Genomic DNA, 24,328 nt, shown 5'->3' on the forward strand with positions numbered 1-24,328 from the left:
CCGGCCAAGCATCACCGGGACCCTGGCTACTGCATCCGACGATTTACTGGGATCTCGGTCACGCGCTACAATGAAAGTCAAGGAGATAAAAGGAACTTCGCCCACGCTGCAGATAAAGGAGTTGGAATAATAGCCTCTCTTTTTTCCTCCTTTCAAAATATTAAACTTTATCCATCAGAACTTAACAGCTCTGGGACCAGAACTTGCTTTGTGGTTAACAATACCTCAATCACAGGTTCTGCTTTCCCAACACCACCGGCAGGGAGGGGTTTGGGATAGGCTGGTGTAGGAAATGGGGAGGGGCGCACACCAAGCCACATCGGGATAAAACGGAATGGATGGGACGGACTCACAGGCACCATCCCCTCACTGTTTCTCCTCAGACACCCCGTTTGGTCCAAATGGCTGCCTTTGAAACCTCAGTATCTGACCTAATCACAGGGACAAAAAGCACCAGAAACTGCTAAGGTCTAGATAGGGCTGCCATGTTGCAAGTCTGCCTTTAGTTGAAAAGTGGGCTTTCTGGCCTGGCTGATGTGGCTCCGTGATTGAGCATTGAGACATATGAACCAGGAGGTCACAGTTCGATTCTCCGGTCAGGGCTCATGCCCGGGTTGTGAGCTCGATCCCTGGGTTGCAGCTCGTTCCCCAGTAGGGGGCGTGCAGGAGGCAGCTGACCCGTGATTCTCATCATTGATGTTTCTATCTCTTTCTCCCTCACCCTTCCTCTCTCTGAAATCAATAAAAATATATATAAAAAACAAAGTAACACAAAGAAAACATTCACATTTAAAATGTAAAAACTATTTTTTCCCAGCAACTCAATTTCCTAGTATCTACTCTAAGGATACGATTGGTCAAATGAGTAAAGGGATATATAATGACACCATCCAGTGACGTCTCACAAAATCCATTACCAGCCAATTATTTGGAACAATACAGGGAAGTCATAGAAGCAGAGGAGATGCTTGAAGGACACCTGCCCCGGGGACACTCCAGAAGGGCAAGGCGCTCAAAGCTGGGCGCCTGTGGATCAGTCAGAACCACTGCTCGTGCACTGCCCAATGCTGGGCTTACTGGACAGGGATTAACTTCATTAATATTCATGTCTATGTTAATAGCCATAGTCAGGGCCCTCAGTCAGCCAGACTTGCCAAGAAGCAATGTCACAAATCCTGATGTTGACTCGGCCGCGTTCCCTGTCCTTTTTAATGAAATCACTGGGATTACTTTCTAAATGAACAGTGAGAACAGTACGAAGGCGGAAGCAGAGAGCCTTCCAAAAAGCCGACAGGCACCTGGCACAAGCCCGATCCCGGGCCCAGCTGTTTACATTTCATACTTTTGCTTAAAACTGAAGGAATAATTAAAATAAATCCTTTGGGCTCCAGGGAGAAAACCCTAGTAACAAGGACTCCAGAAGCGCTTATGGATGGGCTTTCTGGAAGAACTCCACGAGGGTTCTATAATCTTCATTCATAAAAACAGAATTGATTTATGCAAAACAGCTCATTAATATGCGTGGAAGGTAGGCCTCTCAAGTGGGTGATTCTAAAAAAGGGGAGGGGGATTCACCCTGCAATTGACTTGTTAAATCAGGTCTATAGACCTGGACTCTTTCTCATTTGCATTTCCCAATGTCAGGAGCAGAAAGATTGCCTGGGAAAACTGTATTTCTGCCTGGGATCACTGTTGGAAAACTATTGCTCAACCGCATTTCTCCTTGTTCTTTATTCCAATGGAATTTGTTTTGTTTTTATTCCAATACATTTGTTGTGCTTTTTTTAAAAAAAGTGCCTGCAGTTATATTTGAGCAGATGTGCACATGCAGAAAATAGACTGTACTTCGCTTCCTGCTTCCACATGTGTCTGGCACATAGTAAGTGATCAATAAACATGCATTATTGGCCTGTGGGAATGGATAAGAGAATGGCCGAGTTAGAGTTTGGCACTGCAGATTAGCATCTGCATTTCCTCTGGAAAAATGATTTCAATGTTCTTTTTAAAGTGGGGAAGGTCTTGCAAGGAGCCAGGACACCTATAGGAAGGGGCTCTATTTTATTAGTTATCAGGAAACATAAATCACACTAAAATGAGATACTCTTATATATCCTCTCAAAATGCTAACATTGCAATAAGACTCATAATAGCAGAATTGCCCAGAAAACATTGCTGGTAAGAGAATAAATTAATAAAATCACTGTGGACAATAATCAGTATTACCCTCTAAAGTTGTAGGTACTAGTATGTATTCCCAAATAACTCGTAATTCTATTCTACAGTACATGCAACGGAGAAAGGTGTGCATAAATGTTCCAAAAGACATATGTGAGATTAACAAAGTTATTCATCCTTGTCTCTACAAGCCATCTCAGCTTCCATTGACAGTAGAAGTCATTCATAAATTATAGTGTATAGTATAATGTATAATAAATTACAGTATATACTATAGTATAATAAAATATATAAAATGGGACTGAATGAACTAAAGTTACCTATAACAACATGAATGAATCTCAGAAATACTGCTGGCTACAAAGGCAGACTTGAAGGCACATATCTTGTATTGTTCATGTAAAATTAAAAAAGGCAGTATTGCCCTAGCCGGTTTGGCTCAGTGGATATAGTGTCAGCCTGCAGACCGAAGGGTCCCAGTTTCGATTCCGGTCAAGGGCACGTATCTTGGTTTCAGGCTCCTCCCCAGCCTGGGCCCTGGTCTGGGCTCCTATTGAAGGCAACCAATCGATGTGTTTCTCTCTGTCTTTCCCTCTCTCTTCCATTCTCCCTAAAAATCAATGGAAAAAATATGCTCGGGTGAGGATTAACAAATTTTTTAAAAAGGCAGTATTGATTATAAATTTACAGGTCCAGAGAGTGGACGGGAGGGTGATGGGAGTGGAACCTGAAGAGGGCGCCAGGGAGGGCCTCTGGGTGGCGGCCACATCCTGTCTCTGGACCGGCTAAGAAGTCATGCTTTGCTGTCTGTTGACCTGTCTTGTCATCTCTCCGGCTGATACTACTTGGTAAGGACAGTGCAGACATTAACACCTTAAGCCACCCAGAGCTGGCCACCCAAACCTCTTCATGATTTATAGGTACATCCAAGCCCGTGATTCTCATTTGCTCTTTAGGTAACATTGACTATCTGTGGGCAGTAAATCCCAGGAGGGATGTCATTGGGTTCTTTGGAGCAAATGAGGATTTGCTGTCATTCCCAGCCCGTTCTCTAAATCTCAGCAGCAAAATCTCTAAACGCCACGGTCCTACTTCCATAGCATGTGTCCAACCGTATGGAGTCATCAACAAGGGTACCTGCTTTGTGTTTCTCTCTCAGCTCCTCAAATTGGGATCTCTCCATCTCGATGGAACAGACCCCTCACCTCCCAACAACCTCCTCTCCCACCTCGGCTCAGCCTGTGCAGCGTGAATGTGCAATTTTATTCAAATAGACCCAAAGATTAGGTCCTGCTGAATGTAAGTAGAGGTGGGAGGTGAGAAAAGGCCTGGGTTTTGAAAGAGTATCATTTCTGATGAGGCACATAAATAGATGCCCAGCGGTGATGATGAAGGAAAAACGAAGATAAAGCGTTGGGTGATCTACTTCCCTGTTGATTTCAAAAATAAATATAATAGCGGCTCGCTGTAATTCAACCACGCTACTGCTCAAAGTCCATTTGTTTGAGAAAGTGAATTATTCTTAAAAGCAAAGACAAAGCTTTCTCCTGGATAGGATACCAGTTGGGGGTCACGTTATTATTACATTAGGAGGCATTCGAATATTAAATTCATTACAATGTTGCTTGGTGCTATTTCCAAAAGGAGAGTGAAAAAGTGATACTTATTTTCAACTTTCTTTTACTTAAGAAACTCAAGAAAAAATATTCCTTTGCCTACTTGGCTTCTTCTGTCCTGATGTACCAAAAAAAAAAAAAAAAAAAGTTAGAAGCCACCTAGCATTTCCATTTATAATCAGATATGCGTTACCCACTCTATGATTATCAGAGACTTTCCAGCTTCCAAATGTACTTTTAGGTGTTATTTTTAAAATTCTCCTGGGTCTTAATTTCTCTTTCAGATAAAAACGCACTTTATCACCATATCATCAGGATCATGTTGAAGTGGCTTTGCATTTCTCATAAAAAGTTAAGATATTCTACAGTGATCAGAGCCCACGAGGCTTTTAACATTACTTTCTGAATGTGAAGGTTTTTTCCTTCCTGTGAAGACCTTGGGCAAGAGACTGGATTGAAAATACACCTCACCTTGAGCACACGTGTTCGAAACCCAGCTAGGGGGCAGAGAGGGCTGGAGGATGACTTTCACCGGAGAACTTGGCCGCTGTCTGGGACCACGGTTTTTTATTCATGTGGATTCTGCTTTATTTCCTCCATCGACAATTACATGTGTATGACCACATGCGTACACATATGTACATGTGCATGCTTATCTATTTATGAATATATATATTCACATACATGCAGGGTGTCACCAAAAATGTATACACACTTTGACAGCTGATTCTGTTCCAATTGGAAATGAAATGTAATTTATTTAACACTGCCTCTATAATTATTCAAAGTGTGTATACATTTTTCAGAAACAAGGGCAGCCCCAAATGGCCACCATAAGGGGACCCTCCATGTGTGGAGCAGGGTCTGAGGGACATAAGACCTGCAGGGGAAACAGACCGGGTTATTAACCCACACACTGCTGAGAGCTGAAGTAATTCCACAGGGCGGACTCTGCCCAGGTATTCTATTAGTGAGGTTTCAGAGTGGTTACTTGTTCAAGGTGACAGACAACAGGCCCTTTCCCTGATCACTAGCCCCTGAGCCCCAATGGGTCCCCTGCAGGGCTGGGGCTGGGGGGGTGCTACAGGGCTGGGGCTGGGGGAGTGCTGCAGGGGTGGGGGTGGGGGATGCTGCAGGGGTGAATGTGGGGGAGTGCTGCAGGGGTGGGGGTGGGGGAATGCTGCAGGGGTGGGGGTGGGGAAGTGCTGCAGGGGTGGGGGTGGGGGGTGCTGCAGGGGTGAATGTGGGGGAGTGCTGCAGGGGTGGGGCTGGGGGAGTGCTGCAGGGGTGGGGGTGGGGGGTGCTGCAGGGGTGAATGTGGGGGAGTGCTGCAGGGGTGGGGCTGGGGGAGTGCTGCAGGGGTGGGGGTGGGGGATGCTGCAGGGGTGGGGGTGGGGGATGCTGCAGGGGTGGGGGTGGGGCATGGCAGCCGGCCTCCTGCTCCACCCACCTCAGCAGTGAGAATTACCTGGATTCCACAGGGAACTTTCCAGTCCCTGGCAGCACTGCCTATAAAGGACATGAGGCACTCTGTCTATTGCTCATCTGCTAATGTCCCCAAATGTCACCAAGGTAATTACTTGGGTGACATTTATGTGACGCCGCTGGACAGTGTTCGGTTAATATAAAGTCCGCCTGCGGCAACCGCTGTATTCCCACCTGCATCGCACTGCGGCCCGAGACCACGTCCCCGGGAGAGCAGCCACCTCCCCAGGCAGCCCTGCCCTCGGCCTCCCCGCCGCAGGCTCTGCACCCCAACATTCAACACAGAGGACAAGGAGGAGGAGTAACGGAGCCTGTGTCTTTGCTTGTATTTCCATCTGGAACGTTTAGAGATGTTTCTAAATATGATCCCTGAGACGTAACAGCAGTGCGATGGGCTTCTTCTATTGAACCGGATTCCCTTGAACCCCGGGCGTCTGGATTTGCAAAACAGGCCGTGAAAACGTTCGCCTCCGTAAATTCCTGTTTGTTCTCAGAGAGGAGTTGAGCGGCAAAGCCGGATTTTCTTCTAAAGTGAATGTAATAAAAATACTACATTTTCATAATCACAGCAATTATAGATTTCCCCCCACAAACTCACATGCAAATTGGAGCTTCGCCTTCCGACTCAGAGCCGTGCCCAGCGGGTTGGTGGCCAGGCATTGGTAGGTGCCCGCGTCCTGGTCCCAGCGCGGGCTGCTGATCGCCAAGTTGCCTCCGTCCAACCTGTGGTGCGAACTCATGGAAAAATCCAGGTCTGTGCCATTTCGCCTCCACCTTCAAGGGGAAAAATCACATTATGCTAATCATATAGAGCCGGCCACTATTGGTCATACACAGCCTTAGTCATTCCAGGCATCAATTAGAAAGCCCAGCGTGGCTCCATGTGGAGACAGTCCTACCAGTTCCACCAAAGATAGCTGTGCCCACAAGCTCAGCGAAATCAGTAAGTAGGATATTTGAAAGATTACTCTTGCCCGGCCAGTGTGGCTCAATGGTTGAGCTTCGACCTATGAACCAGGAGGTTACGGTTTGATTCTGACCAGGGCACATGCCTGGGTTGTGGGCTTGATCCCCAATAAAGGGAGTGCAGGAGGCAGCTAGTCAGTGATTCTCTCTCATCATTGATGCTTCTATCTCTCCCTCTCCCTTGTTCTCTGAAATCAAGACAAGTATTTTTTAAACAAAACAAAGATCTACGCTTTATGAATTACAACCATTCACCTAAATGAGTACAAAGAGGCAACAGAACCCTCAATATGAGAAAGAAAACAATCCGTCAAGAACGCGGACCATCTTACTCCTCGAGCAACTTTTCGAACAGCGTGACCATCCTGCTCACCCAGAGCTGACACCGCGAAATGAAACGTCAGGATGATTTAGGGAGAGACATGCGGACGAATGTGTTACAAACGGCCCAGGAAAGATGGCCGAGATCTCACAGCGCCGGGCGGAGGCTGATAACAACTCGACAACAGCCTGGTGGCCACGGAACAGGCCTGTCCCTGCTGGTCTCTTCCTGGGAAAATCAATCACGCCGGAACCAGCTCCACGGTGCTTGGAAATGCCAAGCTGGCCTGATACTGGCACAGCACAGACGTGGCTCGAGAAGTTTTTACTTTAGACAGCAAAGTCTGCCGGCTTAGTCATTAGTGAGCAATCCTCTAGGCCAGTGGTCGGCAAACTCATTAGTCAACAGAGCCAAATATCAACAGTACAAGGACTAAAATTTCTTTTGGAGAGCCAAATTGTTTAAACTTAAACTATATAGGTAGGTACATTGTTATTAACTTAATTAGGGTACGTGGTATTTTGTGGAAGAGCCACACTCAAGGGGCCAAGGAGCCGCATGTGACTTGCGAGCTGTGGTTTGCCGACCATGGCTCTAGTCCATGAATTAAGTGGGAGGAAGGCCTCGCCATGCTTTATTTTTAAGAACCGTCAGATGCTCTGGAAATGCCCTTCGGTCATTTGAAGAGAATCGAATGCCCAGTGATTATCTCTAACTTCCCCACCCCGCACCCCCTAAGTTTCGTCAACATATCCAGGCATGTAGAAGCGTGGATACTGCACAGTTAATGAGATGCATTACAAGGACACAGGTGTGCATATTCATATAAGAATCATTTAGGAGCCTGGCCGTGGTGGCTCAGTGATTGAGCATCGAACTATAAACCAGAGGGTCAGGGTTCAATTCCCGTCAAGGGCACATGCCGGGTTGCGGGCTTGATCCCCAGTAGGGGGCGTGCAGGAGGCAGCCGATCAATGATTCTCTCTCATCACTGATGTTTCTATCTCTCCTTCTCCCTTCCTCTGTGAAATCAATAAAAATATATTTAAAAAACCATTTAGGAAAACAGACATTTAAAGATGCTGAGTTTGGACAATCAGTCATTTAGAAAAACGAGTGGCTAGCCTTTCCCATGGAATAGAGCCAGTTTCCAAGGATTCCTCCGGTCACGCTAAGATCAGACTAAACAGGCACTGAGGGGCGGGGGTGGGGCGGGGGGGAAGGAGTGGTGAACTCTAAGAAAGGAATGACATTTTACAAAATTCTTCCAAACAGCACTGACCTTTTCAGGAGCATCCTAAAACACCCCATGGAGAGAGACGGCCAGCGTCTACCACAGTGAAAGAAATACGGACACAGGTAACTCACCCTCCACCCCGGGAAAGTTCAGAGTAATTGACCCAACATCAAATCCATCCGAGCTTTGGGACCAACTCGTCACTTTTAACTTATAGACCCAATTCTGTGCACCTCCACTTCTTTTCAATAAAGAGAATTTGAAAGACAACAGTCAAAAATGCTACATTTCACTCTGCTGAACTTCCTGCCAAATGTGTGTTCTTTTTCTTGGCCTCAACGTTAGGAGAAGCAAGTGGTGAAAAGTGTCCTTTTCGGGCGTGTCTCCTGCCCCCACGGCCTCCCCTCCACGGGGGTCACACAGCCTCACAGGGGCTCCCGGCCACGGCCCGGGCCTCAAGCTCCCTTTCCTTTCAGAGCGAAGCAGACACGGCCTGGGCTCGCCAGGTCCCCTTCGTTAGGAAATCCATCACTGGAATAAGTGCTGTCATCCTTACATGCTCCTAATTAAGCTCCGTAATTGTTTCTCCACACAAATGCAAAGTGCTCGGCTTTGCTGCAGCCAATGAGTCTCGCAGTCGCCCCATAATCATTCCCATCACTCGGAGCAATGATTATTACCCGGGGCACATAGACCAGGGCCGCGCCTGGCGTGGGCGCCGTCCTAATTAATACGTCTGAATCGATGGAGAGAGAGGTGTATGAATGGATCCGCGTGGTGGTCGTGCACACGTTCCGGATAGGACCGCACACCCGGGAGAATGTTCCTACGATGCCGGTGAGGAAATGCGCTTTAGATGATTACTTTAAGCATCTAATTAATATCATACCAATCCCAGGAAACGTAATGGATTCAAATTAAAATCTTGACCTTTTGCTGGAAACATTCTTCACTATTGAGACGTTAAGCCCTGAGTCAAGAATAGGATGGTGGGGGCCACGTCTGTCTGCTTTCTGCCATAATGCAAGTGTGTGCGTGCGTGTGTTTGTAAGTGGGTGGGTGAGCATGTGTGCACACATGTGCATGTGTGTGTGCGTGGGGGTGGGGGCATGTGTATGTGTGCATGTATGTTTCAGAACTGGGCCTTGCTTTCGAACCGGGGTGGGGAACGGCTGGCCTGCAGGCCGTATAAGACCCGGGAAATCACTGGGTCTGGCCCTGCTAAGGCAGTAGGGGCGAGTTCATTAAATGTTTGACCACAAGATCAATTAAAAATGTTTGGCAAATTTTTAAGTGGATAGTTGTGCGTGGCCCGCAAATGATGTGGTAAGTATCCAAATGGCCCTCGGCAGAGAAAGGTTCCCCACCCTGCTTTGGGACACGGGGTGGGGTGCCCCTTCAAAGTGCCAGTTTCTGGGCTCATCCCTGCACCTCTGAAGAGAGCTCCACAGCTGGGGGGTGAGCAGCCTCTCGGGGTGGGGCCACGTGCCCTACTAGTACGTTTGATAGCATTGCCTTGTGGGGAGAACCTTCGGTCTAGCGCAGTGGTCGGCAAACTCATTAGTCCACAGAGCCAAATATCAACAGGACAACGATTGAAATTTCTTTTGAGAGCCAAATTTTTTAAACTTAAACTATATAGGTAGGTAGATTGTTATTAACTTCTTAGGGTCCTCCTAAGCTGGCCTTTGCTAAAAACTCAAGGGGCCAAAGAGCCGAATGTGGCTCACGAGCCGCAGTTTGCCGACCACTGGGCTAGTGTACCGTTGGACAAGTCATCCAATTTCCGCAGAAGTCATCTCCATCGCTTCTAAAACGTGCACAGCAGCTTCCCTCCTGCTTCATGGGGGTCGTGGGAGGGGGTGACTGAGAAGGAGAGAAGCGGAGGGAGCACTGGTGTGGTTTACTCCAAACCTGGGCCCCTCCGGACCCAGGAGTGCCTCTGTGACCAGGTGGGGCAGGCGGAGCTGGAGAGAGGAGCCCCCTGCGGTGAGCAGGCCTAGAGCAGGTGGGGCACACATCCTCGGTGACCTTCAAAGACCTGTCTCTGATGACAGTGGCTGTGGCCCATGTAGAAACCTCTTATGTGTCGCCTCACTTTTCCAATAAAATGCGTCCTCTGAGCCGGGACTAAGCTTGCTGCTCTCAGGGATCCTAGACTTTCTAGGGATAAGGCATCCCACCCACGTGCCATCTTTGGGGACCCTGTGCTCCGTCCCTTTGCAAAGCTCCCTGGCTAGACTTTCATGCCCACGTCCCGCCTGATGTTAAAAAATAGAAGGATCTTTCCATGGGAACGCTTCTGTCCCAACTTGCCTGACACGTCTACGTCTTCTTGCTTTCCTGGGATCTCATTTGTAACGGTGCTTTTACTCTATTTGAAGTGACACTAGATAAGTTGCCATATATATATATATATATATATATATATATATATATATATATATATAATTGATTTTTACAGAGAGGAAGAGAGAGTTAGAAACATCGATGAGAGGGAAAAATCGATCAGCTGCCTCCTGCAACACCCCCTACTGGGGATGTGTCTGCAACCAAGGTACATGCCCTTGACTGGAATCAAACCTGGGACCCTTCAGTCCACAGGCCGACGCTCTATCCACTGATCCACACCAGTTAGGGCTAGATAAGTTGCTTTTACACTAGTTCCAAAGTTCTGCTTTAAATATCGCTTGTTTCCCCCATGAGATTTAATTTGCTAAAGGGAATTTACTAATGAAATATCCACACATCTCAAAATCAACTGGATAAGGAAGCCGGTGCCAGGAGAGAGGAATGATTCTTCCAAGGTCACATAAGGTCACACACAGGATGACAGAGTGGGGACTAGCGTCGCCGTCCTTCTTCACACCAAGTGAACACCTCTTTCGTATGGCTTCCCACTATATCCACGTGACCTCAGATCATGTGAGGACCTGAACCCCAAAGATTTTCCTCCATTTCACACACACAACCTAAGGCGAAGGTGGTTATAGTGAGTTTGTTGCTATGAAATTTACGTTAGAAAGGGTCATATTGAAACAACTTCACATGTTGTTGCTAATGGGCATTATCTGAGACAACCTCTGCCCTCTGCTTTATTATCAAGGAATTTGGGTCTGAGCCTGACATTTCAGCACTCCAAACCCGTTCTTTCCTCCCCCATTTCAAAGCCTCTTGCCTACTAGTGGTTTATGCTATAATATTAGAGATGGGCTAACCAGGTTATGGGATTGGAACTAAATTGCCTGTCTTTTAGCCTCCTAAGTTACAAGTATCTTAGAAACAAAAGCCATTTAACAATCCTGAGATTTGTAGTCTCTGCATTCTGTGTATTTCTTTATAGATAAAACTAATCGGTGAATTATCTTGAGAACCATTGTTTTATATTTTTTTTCTGCCTGTTGTAAACCCATAGATATCTTATATAAGTACCTGATTGATTAGTTGATAGACTGCTTCTTGTACTTAGCCAATAAGGACTCATCTTATAGGGACTCATATATTCTTTTCCTTCTTTAACAAACTCTACCAACTCTTATGAGCAATCAAATTAGCCCTCAAAATTAAAATTACAACTTTAAGTATTATGTGAAATGAAAAATGTGTTAGTCAGATATTTATAACGTTAACCGCATGTTAAATTAAATAAGACAGCTCATTATTTAAAAAAATCAACCAACAATACAAAATCCATTTGTTAAGTGAGTGATTTTTCACCTACAGCTGGGCTCATTGGTGTGGGGTGTAAGGACAGGCAGCCTGGGTCAGTGTATGAGAATTATATGACGAGACATCACCTCTCAGCTCTTTTGTTGTTGGGGGAAAAAGATGCAGAAATTAGCTCAAAAAATACAAGCGACAGTTGTCTTTCTTTAGCTTTGTGCAGTGGAGTCATTTACGTAATTAATCTACATAATTTTATGATCAAAAGTAGTTATACATATAAATATGGCATTTTTAATGCAACATCAAAAGTAGGCAAAACCAGTTTATTTTGCCCTAATGGGCTGAAATTGTTACTTTCTGTGTGTGTTTATTCAACTTCCCCGATAAAAATTACGATTTTTGAAAAATGCTTTTCAAACGCCATGTTACAAGAGTCATACTAATATTTATTCTGTCTTTTCCTATATTCACTCTGCATATGCAATTCTCACCAACCAAATACCATTATTATTTACACAAGCATACTATATCCCTGCATATACTTTAAAATGTGCGCATTCCGTCCACAGTGAGGATCACATTCTGCCTTCCCTGCAACCTTATACGAACCAGATCAGTCCTGACCCCTCCTCCCCATTGTCCACAGGTTACATGTGGGAAACCACAGCGAGTTCTCGTCTTTGCCCAGAACAAAAGCACTGTGCTGCCTCAGAAGGCACAGAGCTGTCTCTTAGGCATTTTCTAAAATCAATGCTTTGGGGTTGATGGGGCCCAGCCGCGGGGTCACAGGAATTTATCAGATACAAGGAGGCTTCCATCTTGATTAACTGCTTTTAGGGGCACCTTTACCGTCTTCATCACCATTGTGTGTCGGGAAAGGGAGGCAGTAGCCTCACCCTGGGAGGGGAGTACAGGATGGGCCAGCACTGTGGTCTTTCCACCTTAAGAAGCATCTCTTCCTCTCCTTCCTGTCTTTTCCTTTAATCCTCCTCTTATTTTCTGTCCTTCTGTTTCCTCCCTCCCTCTTTTCCTTCCTTCCTTCCTTCCTTCCTTCCTTCCTTCCTTCCTTCCTTCCTTCCTTCCTTCCTTCCTTCCTTCCCTCCTTCCTTCCTTCCTTCCTTCCTTCCTTCCTTCTTTCCTTTCTTTTCTTTCTCCCTCCCTTCTCTTTCTTTCCTCCTTTTTTTCTTTCAGTTCTAACCTCAACATGACACTGTGTGGCAACAACGTCAAGAATAACTCTTCTAAGCAAATCTGATCAATAAACACAGTCCGAGTAGTGGCTGCCCGGGGGTGGGGGGTGGGGGGTACTTGCCGCCTGGAGAGTGGGAAACTTAGGGAACTAAGGTATCATCTTGGAGCAGCGGGCACACAGTGGGACACTGAGCCCCTCACAGCAAATGGGGGTGCTCTGAGCACGTTTTTATGGGTATGTTTTACCGCAAGGACAAGGAGGAAACTAGCGTGGTGCCAAGAGGCAGGACCCTACCTGTAATGGGGTGGAGGGTAACCGGTCGCAGCACAGCTCAGGGTGACTTCCGATTGTGACGAAGCCAAAGGGAAAATGACGTCCTGCGGCTCCTGCGTGAAGACGGGGCGGCTGAACGGACCGTCACCCCGGTCACCTGGAGAAGGAAAGGATGACGCCAGGTGAGAAACCACAGGCTCTCAGCGAGGCCCCAGGCCCCGGGGGATGTCAGGTCAACTCACACTTAAAGGGCACGCACTTTGAAACAATCTCAGACACACAGAAAGCATTGGGAGAAGAGTGCAAAGGGATGTTTTGAGCCATTTAGAGTAATTTCGCAAACTGATGTCCATCCATAAATTGGCTTCCATGTCCTGCAAGGGTAGTCTTGTGCATAACCACCACAAAGCCACCCAAATCAGCATCTAGTCTTCACGTCCCATGTCACCATTTTCCCGAATGAAATCCTTCAAGCCAACGGATCCCGAGCATCACCCGTTTCATCTCAATGAACGTGGGAAAACAGGGCGTGCCGAGGGTAGACAAGTACCCGTCCCAGAGGAAAATCAGCTCAAGGAATTCTAGGAAATTTCTCTAAGTTGGTTCATGCTATAGACACAAGAAGGTGTTGTTTTTTTAAAGAAAAATAAAAAAGAAAAAAATAACATAGTATCAACATAAAAAAAATTTTTTTGTCTTAAATCATTTATTCAAAGTTCCAAATTCTCTTTATTTTTACTTATTTCAACTTAAAATTTAATTGCAATATTAAAAGTAGCATATATGGTATGATCCCATTTTAATGAAAGTATTCTTCTCTGTCTATGCATTAATCTGTCGACATGTTAATCTACCTCCTCTATATTTATATGCACAGAAAGATGGCTGCAATATTACCTAATTTTAATAATTTTATGATGAAAAATCATTAAATTTGGGTAATTATTATTTTTTTTGCATAGCTTTCCATAGTTTGAATGGAAAATTAACACACATTGTCCTATCCTATATAATAAAAGCCTAATATGCTAAGTGTCCAGTCATCCGGTCCTCCATTCAAACAATCAAAGCGTAATATGCTAATGATATGCTAAGGCCGCTCAACCACTCGCTATGATGTGCACTGATCACCAGGGGGCAGATGCATTGACTGGTAGGTTAGCTTGCTGCTGGGGTCCGGCTGATTGGGACTGAGCCAGACAGGCTGGACACACCCTGGAGCCTCCCCCGTGGTCCCTCCCTGGTTGGCCAACCTCCTGTGTCCTTCCCCGGCCCCGATCATGCACCGGTGGGGTCTCTTGGCCTGGCCTGCGCCCTCTCACAATTCAGGACCCCTTGGGGGATGTCAGAGAGCAGGTTTTGGCCCGATCCCGCAGACCAGGCCGACGTACCCCACTGGTGCACAAATTCATGCACCGGGCCTCTACTGTTAAATAAAAAAACTGATTTTTTTTTTAATTATGGAAAGAAATTAGAAGCAAACATGTTGATATGGTAATCTAATTTTTGTCGGCCTGAATGGCTTGTCTGTTCCTTTTTGCACATTTGCTACAGCTTTAAAATTTCCAATTATGCTCTTCCCCCCAGAAAAGAAATCCTGGATGAAGTCGTGTGTATTAAGTACAGAGCACAGTGCCCTGCACACGACAGGCACTCCACAGACATTCATTCATTTCCTTTCCTTCCCTCCCAGCACGGGAAGTGCTTGCAGACTTCATGTCCTCTAAGTCGGGAGTGGAACCGGACTGAGTGATGTCTTATATTTGGAAGGTGATTTGTGGTTTTCAAAGGACATTACAGGCACCAATTAAGAGATGAAATCCCTGCGGTCCCCTTGGTGAGACACACATTTCCAATCTCATTTAATTGATGAATTTAAGGCTAATAGAATCGGGCATTCTCTAACTCACTGGCTCACTTGGGAAGACTCAATAGCTTGGTGGTGGTGAGATATGACCTGTTGGTATCTTATTTATTTCTGGATATTTTTAAAATATATTTTTATTGATTCCAGAGAGGAAGGGAGAGGGATAGGAGATAGAAACATCAATGATGAGAGAGAATCATGGATCGGCTGCCTCCTGCAGGTCCCCTACTGGGGATCAAGCCCACAACCTGGGCATGCGCCCTGACCAGGAATTGAACTGTGACCTTCTGGTTCATAGGTCAAAGCTCATCCACTGAACCATGCCAGCCAGGCAATTCCTGGATATTTGTGGTTATCAACACCTTAAAGCTTGATTCATAGCAGTGAAAAGTCTAGCTTGTGGGTTCATTGTCGGGTCTCTTGTGGTGAACTGTGAGACGATTCTTGGGCTGGAATGAAGTTAGTAAAGCATCGCAGAACTGCCTGGCTTCGTCACACTGTCAGAAAGCACAGAGAACATCGGTTTTCTGGACCAGCAAGCTGTGAGCTGTGTGGCTGACCCTGACTCAAACTGAGGGAAGGTCAGTGTTTGCTCCAGGTTGTACTGTGGGTGATGTCCCCGCCGGTCCTCGGTCCTTAGTCAGGTTTGGGTCCAGGGATGCTCCCCCTGCAGCGCACCCCAGAGCCCTGCCTCTCCCGCTGGCTGTGTCTTTTGGGCTGGCCTCTGCTCTGTTTCCGGACCACCTGCTATAGCTTGTCCAAGCCCCATGCTGAGGTCAAGATGCCTGCCCTGCAGTTAGGTTCTAGCGAGATAATCAATCTCCTCTCTCTCTCCAATTTCCCTTTGTCTTCCCAGCAAGTTACCAAAAAAAAAAAAAAAAAAAAAAAAAAAATCCCTCAGGGAGATACCATCTAATTTCCAGGGAAGGAAAAGTAGTTTCAGGAAGGCCTAGTGTGTTACTCCAGAATTAGAGGCAGACCAGTGTCTTACATTTTCCGATATGAGGGTATTTGTGAAAAACGAAGTAAATAGATTTAAAGCTATTCCTTTATTATTTTTTTAAATATGTTTTTATTGATTTCACAGGGAAAGGGAAAGGGATAGGGAGATAAAAACATCAAAAATGAAAGAGAGCCCTAACCGGTTTGGCTCAGTGGATAGAGTGTCAGCCTGCGGACTGAAAGGTCCCAGGTTCGATTCCAATCAAGGGCATGTACCTTGGTTGTGGGCACATCCCTGGTAGGAGGCATGCAGGAGGCAGCTGATCAATGTTTCTCTCTCATCGATGTTTCTAACTCTCTATCCCTCTCCCTTCTTTTCTGTAAAAAATCAATAAAATATATTTAAAAAATAAAGATAATTTTAAAAAATGAAAGAGAAATCATTGACTGGTTGCCTCCTGCACACCCCACACTGGGGACGAGCCTGCAAGCCAGGCATGTGCCCTGACTGGGAATCAAACCGTGACCTCCTGGTTCATAGGTCGACTCTCAACCACTGCGCCATGCTGGCCAGGCAAGCTCTCTTTTTTTATAAATATATTTTTATTGATTTCAGAGAGGAAGGGAGAGGGAGAGAGTTATAGAAACACCCATGATGAGAGAGAATCATTGATCAGCTGCCTCCTGCACGCCCTCCCCCGGGCTCTCTTAATTGAGCCCATAACCCAGGCATGTGCCCTGACAGGGAATTGAATTGTGATCTCCCGGTTCCTAGGTCCATGTTCAACCACTGAGACACTCTGACCAGGACTCGCTCTGTATCACCACGTGACCTTGCCTCCGTAAGCACACGTGTCTCTCCTTTACCACGTGGTGGGTGTGCGTGTGTGCCCGCATTGGTGTAGGTGTGTGGGTGTGCTGGACTTGCATCAGGAAGTGTTGTAAATGCTGCTTTTTTTTTTTTTTAATTTTAGGAGCTTTTCAGTTTTCATGAACTGTAATTGACTGGGAGATAAAACGTCCACCCCGCATAACCTCTCACCGAGAGTGGCTGGAACAGTTCAAGCAGCGGCCCCCCAGCCAATCACCAAGGCTGATTAGCAAGGCCCCAGGGCTGTGCTGGGGACGGCGGGCACCTCTATCCCTCTCGCAGCCAGAAAATGGATGAGGTTGGAGAGACAATGGTCCAATTAACTGGGAGCTGCCTCAGCATCCTTAATGACCAGCCAGGGATGAATCGGAGAGCGGGACCTGGCTCTTCCCGCGGCTGATGGATGTTGCTGCCTTCCGTGTCCATGGTCAATGGCTCTGACGTGACTCATAGCCAATTATGCTTCTAACCCAAAACCGCCGGTGGGGAGAGTCTCGGAGGCAGTGGGGGCGGTGAAGTGGGGGGTCTGAATAACTCCTTGTCTCCAAGACAATGCTTTTGTATCTTTGAGCTGTAGAGAATCTGGCAGATGAAACAATGGGGAAAGTGGAGTAATGAAGCTAATGATCTCAGCATGCGCCCTGATTTCATCAGTGTCCCACGGATTCTGCTCCCTGGGCCCTCAGTCTTCGACGAGATGTGTGGGAATGGCCCTGCCTGGGCTGCCAGGAAGGTCCGTGGATGTTCTTTATTTTGGGCTATTTTTGTTTCCCTCTGAATCCCCAAGACCTGCAATAGTGCATGTGATAATCCCTCGATTCATATTTAAGAAACAAACAAATAAATGACAATACAGATCAGATTCTAATATTATAATTAATGAATTTCTTGTAAAAGCCCATCACCAGCCCAGCCGGTGTGGCTCCGTGGTTGAGCACTGACCCATGAACCAGGAGGTCATGGTTCGATTCCCGGTCAGGGCACAGGCCCAGGTTGTGGGCTCGATTCCCAGTGTGGGGTGTGCAGGAGGCAGCCAGTCCATGAGTCTCTCTCATCATTGATGTCTCTATCTCTCTCCCTTCCTCTCTGAAATCAATAAAAATATACTAAAAAACCCACAAACAAACAAGCAAAAAAAAAAAAAAATCATCACCAAACTCTTCATTGAGTATAAAGAGTTTAACCTATTTGTGTCTTAACTGTATGTTTTTTAAATGGATATTTACTGAGAGCTAACCATGTCCCAGGTCTAAGGGCTTTGCATGAGTCATGTGAGTTTTTCCTCAGCACAGCCCTTTTTTTTTAAATTTTTTAAAAATATATTTTATTGATTTTTTACAGAGAGGAAGGGCTGCTCTGCTCCAAAGCGGGGAGAGGGAAGGGAGATGCCACTTTCTTCTTTTCAGACCCAGGGGAAGGACGGGGTTTCATTTGTTCTGTGTCATGCTGCATCCCTGTCTCTGACCGGCCCAAGGAAGTGTCTGCCCATTAGGGGGTAATCTCTGAGTCCTGGAGTGTCCTACCTGGTGAGAATGTTTGTTGATCTGGGGCCTTGGCCAGCCAGATCCCCTCTGCCAACTGGGATTCCTGGTGTTAGGGGGGGGGGGGGTATGTGGTAGGCCACAGGGGCAGTAACCAAGTCCCCATGACTGAGCCCCAATAAAGATTGGCGGTGGGGCCTTCCCTTGGGACAGGACGGCTGGAGACTCTGCCCGTGGGACTCCCTGGACACCACCCTGGGCGCCTCCTCTCGCGGCTGAATCCGTGTCCTTTCACCGAATAAACCATAGACGTGAGAACAATGAGGAATCCGTGAGTCCTTCCAGGGAATGACCAAGCCTGAGGGGCTCGGGGGCCTCCTAAACTTGCAGTTATATCGGAAGGGAGGGTGGTCTTGGAGACTCCCCAAGGTTGCAGCGCCTGGCACATGTTGGCTAGTACTCCCCACAAGCCCAGGCCGTGTACGGGGGATACTCATCGCGTCTTTCGGGTGGAAGATGAGGCACCAGGGACTTGTTCTACATCACGTCGCTCAGAGGTAGCAAAGTCAGGGTTTGGTCCCAAATAGTGGGACTGCCACGGCCATACATTGATCCCTTTGCCATCCTCCCCACCAGCACAGAGATCGCTAAGATTGCCAGGGACAGGGACACGCTACGGCCTGACCGTGCCTCTAACAAACATCTCTCAAAACTCTGCAGGGTCCACGCTGGCCTGCCAGCTTCCTGATCCATTACGGTTATCCAAGTGCAGTGAGGACAGCAGGCTCAGGAGCTGCTGCCTCTGAAAAGGGTGTTCGAGTCCCCAGGGGAGGGCCATGTCCTGTCAGTCAGGGACACGGGGTGGAGGGATGCAGGCAGGAGGCTTCACTGTGGTTCCCAGGTGAAGGAACAGTCGGAGGATGGAGGGGGTGGGGGGTTTAGGGTACACTGGTTTGAATAATTGCAGCTGCCTTGGGTGTGAGGCTGTTGCTACCTGTCTGGTACCTGGCGCTGGGCTGATTAGGGCAGGGGATATAGGCCCAGAGGGGAGGGGCCTATGAGGAGGGCACAGGGGGAATGGGCCCTGGACTGGTTGGTTTGCCTGTGAAAGACCTGCAGCGAGTCCTCTCCTGACCCTGGGAATTGGCTGCCCTGGAGGGTCAGTCTCTCCAAGGTCAGCCAGGTCCCGGATGGCAAAGCATCAGAAATACAGAGCATAAGAAGGTGGGATCAGCCCTAGCCGGTTTGGCTCAGTGGATAGAGCGTCGTCGGCCTGGGGACTGAAGGGTCCCGTGTTCGATTCCGGTCAAGGGCATGTACCTTGGTTGCAGGCACATCCCCAGTAGGGAGTGTGCAGGAGGCAGCTGATCGATGTTTCTCTCTCATGGATGTTTCTAACTCTCTATCCCTCTCCCTTCCTCTCTGTAAAAAAAAATCAATTAAATATATTTAAAAAAAAAAAAAAAGAAGAAGGTGGGATCCATGCAGGAACCCACTCCATCAGGTAGCAGGACACAGGGAGTGGAGCACATGTTTCCCGTGGGTCAGTCCACCCGCAATGAGGTGACAGTGGGTGGTGAAAACAAAGGACTGGTTATGCTTCAAGCACAGATGTGCATGTTCCATAAACAGATGCTCAGATGGACAGGGTGTTAACCCTTCATGGGCAGGAGCCAAGCGGGCTCCTTTCGGGGGAGATGATGAGGAAATGCAGGCTGAGAAAGACAGCATCCTGGATAATGCATGCCAGGAACCTGGGAACCGCACAGAAAAGCTGTTGGAAGCCGCCCATTGTCCTCACTGGCAGGGAGGTGTGGACCAGGAACCCGGAAGGCTGGTCAACCTCGAAACTCTGAAAGGTCAGAGCCGAGCACCCACTGTCTAGTTGAGACAAAGGTAGCTAAAGCAACCTCCACCTTTTAGTCTTATGTAAGTCCTTGCTGATGGGCTATCAGGGAGCTATTCCTGGAATTGCCTGCCTAGGAGCTGTGGGTGGATCCCAAACCTGAATAAAAGGGATCCACAAGGCTAGAGTAAGGCTGAGTCCTTCCCCTTGAGGTGGGCTCCCGCCTGGCCCCCAATTCCCAAATTTATACTTTCTTATCTAGTCTTTCATTTGTGTGCGGCCTCCTCCAGAGCCCGAACCCTGAACCTGAACCCTGAACCATGCGGGACATGGGGGGGTGGGGGGAGACTTGCAACTGGCAGCCCAACATGGGGCACTCGCAAAAAGCAATCACTGAAATAAAAACAATATCTAAAAACAACCGTCTCGATAATGACATAGTCAATTCATGAGCACAAACTAGTACGAGGTCCCCCAAAACACGTGTGCACACTGGAACAGCTGGTAGCTCACTGATGCTTCTTTCTTTCCAGCCAGACTGAGCTTTGAACAAAGGAAATTCATCCTCAGATGCCACTGGGAGTGTGAGAACGGAGCTGACATGCAAACACTGCCTCTATCATTATTCCAAGAGTGTGTACATTTGGGGGGGGGCACGCTGTCTATTTTTCTGATTGATACAAAAATGTCACACACATTTGCTTAGCAAGGGCTCCTCCATAAAGACCTGGCCCATTTGGTGCTGGGAGAGCCCAGACCCTCACTCCACAGAGAGGCAGATGCCGAGTGTGGCGCCCGCATGCCCACATGCTGCCTGGGCACCCCCACTTCTGTGAGAGGTGTCCCTCCTTTCCGAAGTCATCAGCAAACTTAGCAGATGCCGCATAAAGTGCAGATTCCCACCTTCAAACAGTCTGGGGGGGGGGCGGGGGTACTCGCCCGGGTTGGCTGATCTTAAATGGCCTCCGCAGTGTTCCTGGGTTCACTGTTCTTTCCTCTTTGTCACACTTTCTGCTGAGCTGAGGGAAGGCGGCCGGCGATGGGCACGCCCTGGCTGAAGCCCAGGTTGGCAGAATGAAGCCTAGAGAAGGTTAGCACGGAGCTTCTGTAGGAGGACATGTGTTTTTGAGGCATTGCCTTATTTTTATTTTTATTTTTTAATTGAAAAAGGACTTGAGAAACTTCCTGGGGCGAAGGGAATGTTTATGTCTTGTTATGAGTGGTGGCGTCCTGGTGAGTACATTCATTAAAACTCATTGAACGGAACGCTCACAACCACTGTATTTTACCAAATGTTGATTCTGCATTGACTTTTTGACGTGAGTGCCCTGGGAAGGCCGAATGATGCTTTCAACCTGGGGATGAATGGAGCACTGACCGACCATAAGTGTATCTAACAGGTGAAACCCACTGGAATATCCCGTTGAACCATGGAGTTCTTGAGAAGGACATGGGGACCCAGAGAGGAAATCGACTTTACAAATATGATCCGGAAGAAGAGAAATACCAGAGAAATACCCATCAAGATCACACATGGACAGCTTCCCGCATGAGCTTTGCAGATTTCCTATCGCGTGCCATGGCTCGCCCCACCCCGTGAAGAAGGCACCGCGGTGACCCCACTTTTCCCTTGCTGAGCACAGTGAGTGCGGACAGGTTAAGTGACAGCAAATGGTAGAGCTGAGCCTGGAAGCTCTATTTCTGACATCAAAGTCTGTATTTTTATTACAGTGCAGTTGACATACGATGTGTATTAGTGTTAGGCGTCAACACAGTGGCAGACACCTACCCACCTTGGGATGTGACCGCGGTGACAAGCCATGCGCCCATCTGTCACGGAGCAGAGTTATTACGACGTTATTACCTCTGTTCCCTAGGCCGTGCGTGACATCCTGTGACATTTATGTTATGACTGTAAGTGTGTATCTCCTCATCTCCTTCACCTTTTCAGTGTCCCCTCAGCCTCCGCTGAAAAGCACGGGTCTGTTCTCTGCATCGATGAGTCTGTTTCTGTTTTGTTTGTTATTTTGCTCTTTAGATTCCACATATAAGTGAAAAAATACATTATTTGTCTCTCTCTGTCTAACTTATTTCACTAAGCCTAATACCCTCACGCATGTTGTCACCACGGGCAGGCTTTCCTTCTTTTTCGTGGCTGAGTAATATTCCATTGTGCAACGGTACCACTTCTTCATCTGCTAGTCTCTTGATGGGTAATTGGGCTCCTTTCATAGCTCGGCTATTGTAAGTAATGCCAGGGTTAACGTAGAGGTGCATGCATATTTTTAAGTAAGCGTTCTTGTTTTCTTTAGATAGATACCCGCAAATGGAATGGCTGGGTTGTTGGGTAGTTCTACTTTTTAAGTTTTTGAGGAGCCTCCATACTGTTTTATTGTGACCTGGGGTGGGGGGTTACTTGATGGCGGAGGTGGTGGCCTAGTTCCTGTTCTGTTGGCTTGGCAGGTGCTATTGCTCAGTCACAGAGTTCTTTCCCAGTGAGTTCAGCGGTCCCTCAACGGCTCCCCCTGCAGCCGGTACCCAGTGCAGGTGGAGTCAATGCCGAGGAGACGATGTACCATCAGCTCAGGCTGAGCTCGTCTGAGTGTCCTGCTCTACAGTCTATGACTGGTGGGTGGATTCGTCCATCTAGTCATTCGTTAAAGGACAATTTATTGAGTGGGAGCGGGAGAGACAGGTGAGTGTGGCGGGTACTTTCCCGGGTGCAGACTAGCCCTGACCTTGTAGGGCTTAAGGTCAGCTGCAGTCAAACCTGTATATTTATGCAAAGCAAGGTAGACCATGCTGACTGCGAAGAAGGACGTCCAGAAATGTGCGTGCGTGTGTGCGTCTTGCGTGCTTGCGTGTGTGTGTGTGCGTGCGTGTGTGCATGTGTGTGTGTGTGTGTGTGTGTGTGTGTGTGTGTGTACTGGCAGGCAGAGTTCATGGGAGGAAGCCCACTGCTTTCTCCAAGGTAACTGGATGTTCCCTTTTTCTACGTTTATGTGGAGACGTCTAACGGTATTTGTGACCATTATTTATCTTGCTCATTGACAAGATTAATTTTTCATATTACAATGTAGAGTCATTTCCGATTTTAATCGAAAGCATTTTTAAAAGTTTAATTGATTTATTTGTATTTTTTAAACCAAAATCCAGTCCTCAGAGGCCATAGGCCAACCAAATGTACAGTGAGGCGGCTCGTTCTGTACATCCAGTCATCTTTTACAATTTCCTAATGTTATTAAAATGTAAGCTTTAAAAAATGTTATTACTCCATCAACTTCTGCCAGTTCCAAAGGGATTCAATTCTTGCCAATTCCATAAGCCGGCATATAAATCTGTGACTCTTCAAAGTTTTCTATGTGAAGTCCCGTTCTTGCTGGGGGATGGAGTATCGAAAGCAGTGCCTCCTCTGAAGTCTGTCAGCCCCTGGGGAGCAGGGGGGATGCCCAGGCGAGGAGATGGGAACCGGGCCCTTGGTTCTGAGAGGACAGACGAGCCCCGAGACCAGAAGGCGGGTCCTGCCCTCCCCGAGGTACGGCTGCTGCTCGCAGTTGCTGGTGAGCATGGCTTGACTTTTCACCTGGGGCTGTTGGGTCATCATTAAGGATTTTGCAGTGTGAGTGTGTGTGTGAATGTGTGTGTGAGTATGTGTGTGTGTGTGTGTGTGTGAGTGTGTGTGTGTGTGTGAGTGTGTGTGTGAGTGTGTGTGTGTGTGAGTGTGTGTGTGTGTGTGTAGGTTGATTGTGGATAAATAGCACTTAGACAGGGAGGTGAACCAGAGGCCCTAAATGGCCAGTGTCCCCTGGCCTTACAGATTAAGCAACCAACCCTGAGCAGGACAAAAATAAGTAGCACCGAGCGCCAAAAAACACACACCCAGTTGGACAATCAGAATCCTGGTCCTTGTGAAACAGCAGCCACTGAAGAAAAAAATAGGATCCTGACTCAGCGCCGGGCACACCTCCTCTGACCAACCCACGTCTTTTTTAATTTAAATTTTCACGTGGTATTTTTCCTACATTTAACATTACCAGCTGGCTGATCATCCACGTTAAGCTGCAGCCTCTTTCTGAATAAACGGATGGCATTGCCGTTTCATAGAAGAATGTACCGCCTTCTCCGGTCAGACTCAGCTCCTTGGCTTGCTCTCCTCTGACTGGGACAGCCCCACCGTCCTGTGTCTAGGGTGCTCGTTCTGTGAGAAGGACCCTCCTCCTCTGAGGACGACACATTTCAGTATGACGCTAGCAGCATGGCATGGGCCTTTCAAAGTCAATGCCTGGGCATGTAGAATATTCCGTCCCGGCCTTTTTAAAAATCGCAGCTTTAGCTCACCCATGAAAGAAGAAAAGGGAGCATGCCTGTGAGAATCACACTAACCATTTC

At 47.4% G+C, this 24,328-nt stretch overlaps 1 protein-coding gene across 1 annotated transcript in view; it reads right to left on the bottom strand.

Moving 5' to 3' along the window:
• The window catches only part of CNTN6 (contactin 6), a gene marked incomplete at both ends in the record, with an annotated part of 128,519 nt that overhangs the window by 84,659 nt on the left and 19,532 nt on the right, over positions 1-24,328 (bottom strand). The window contains 2 exons of the mRNA XM_079795482.1: positions 5,875-6,050; positions 12,954-13,089. Coding sequence (XP_079651608.1) covers positions 5,875-6,050; positions 12,954-13,089 — 312 coding nt within the window. The remainder of the gene's footprint in view (positions 1-5,874; positions 6,051-12,953; positions 13,090-24,328) is intronic.

This window comes from Cnephaeus nilssonii (genome assembly GCF_951640355.1).
Source record: "Cnephaeus nilssonii genome assembly, chromosome: 17".
In the NCBI taxonomy this organism is placed as follows: domain Eukaryota; kingdom Metazoa; phylum Chordata; class Mammalia; order Chiroptera; family Vespertilionidae; genus Cnephaeus; species Cnephaeus nilssonii.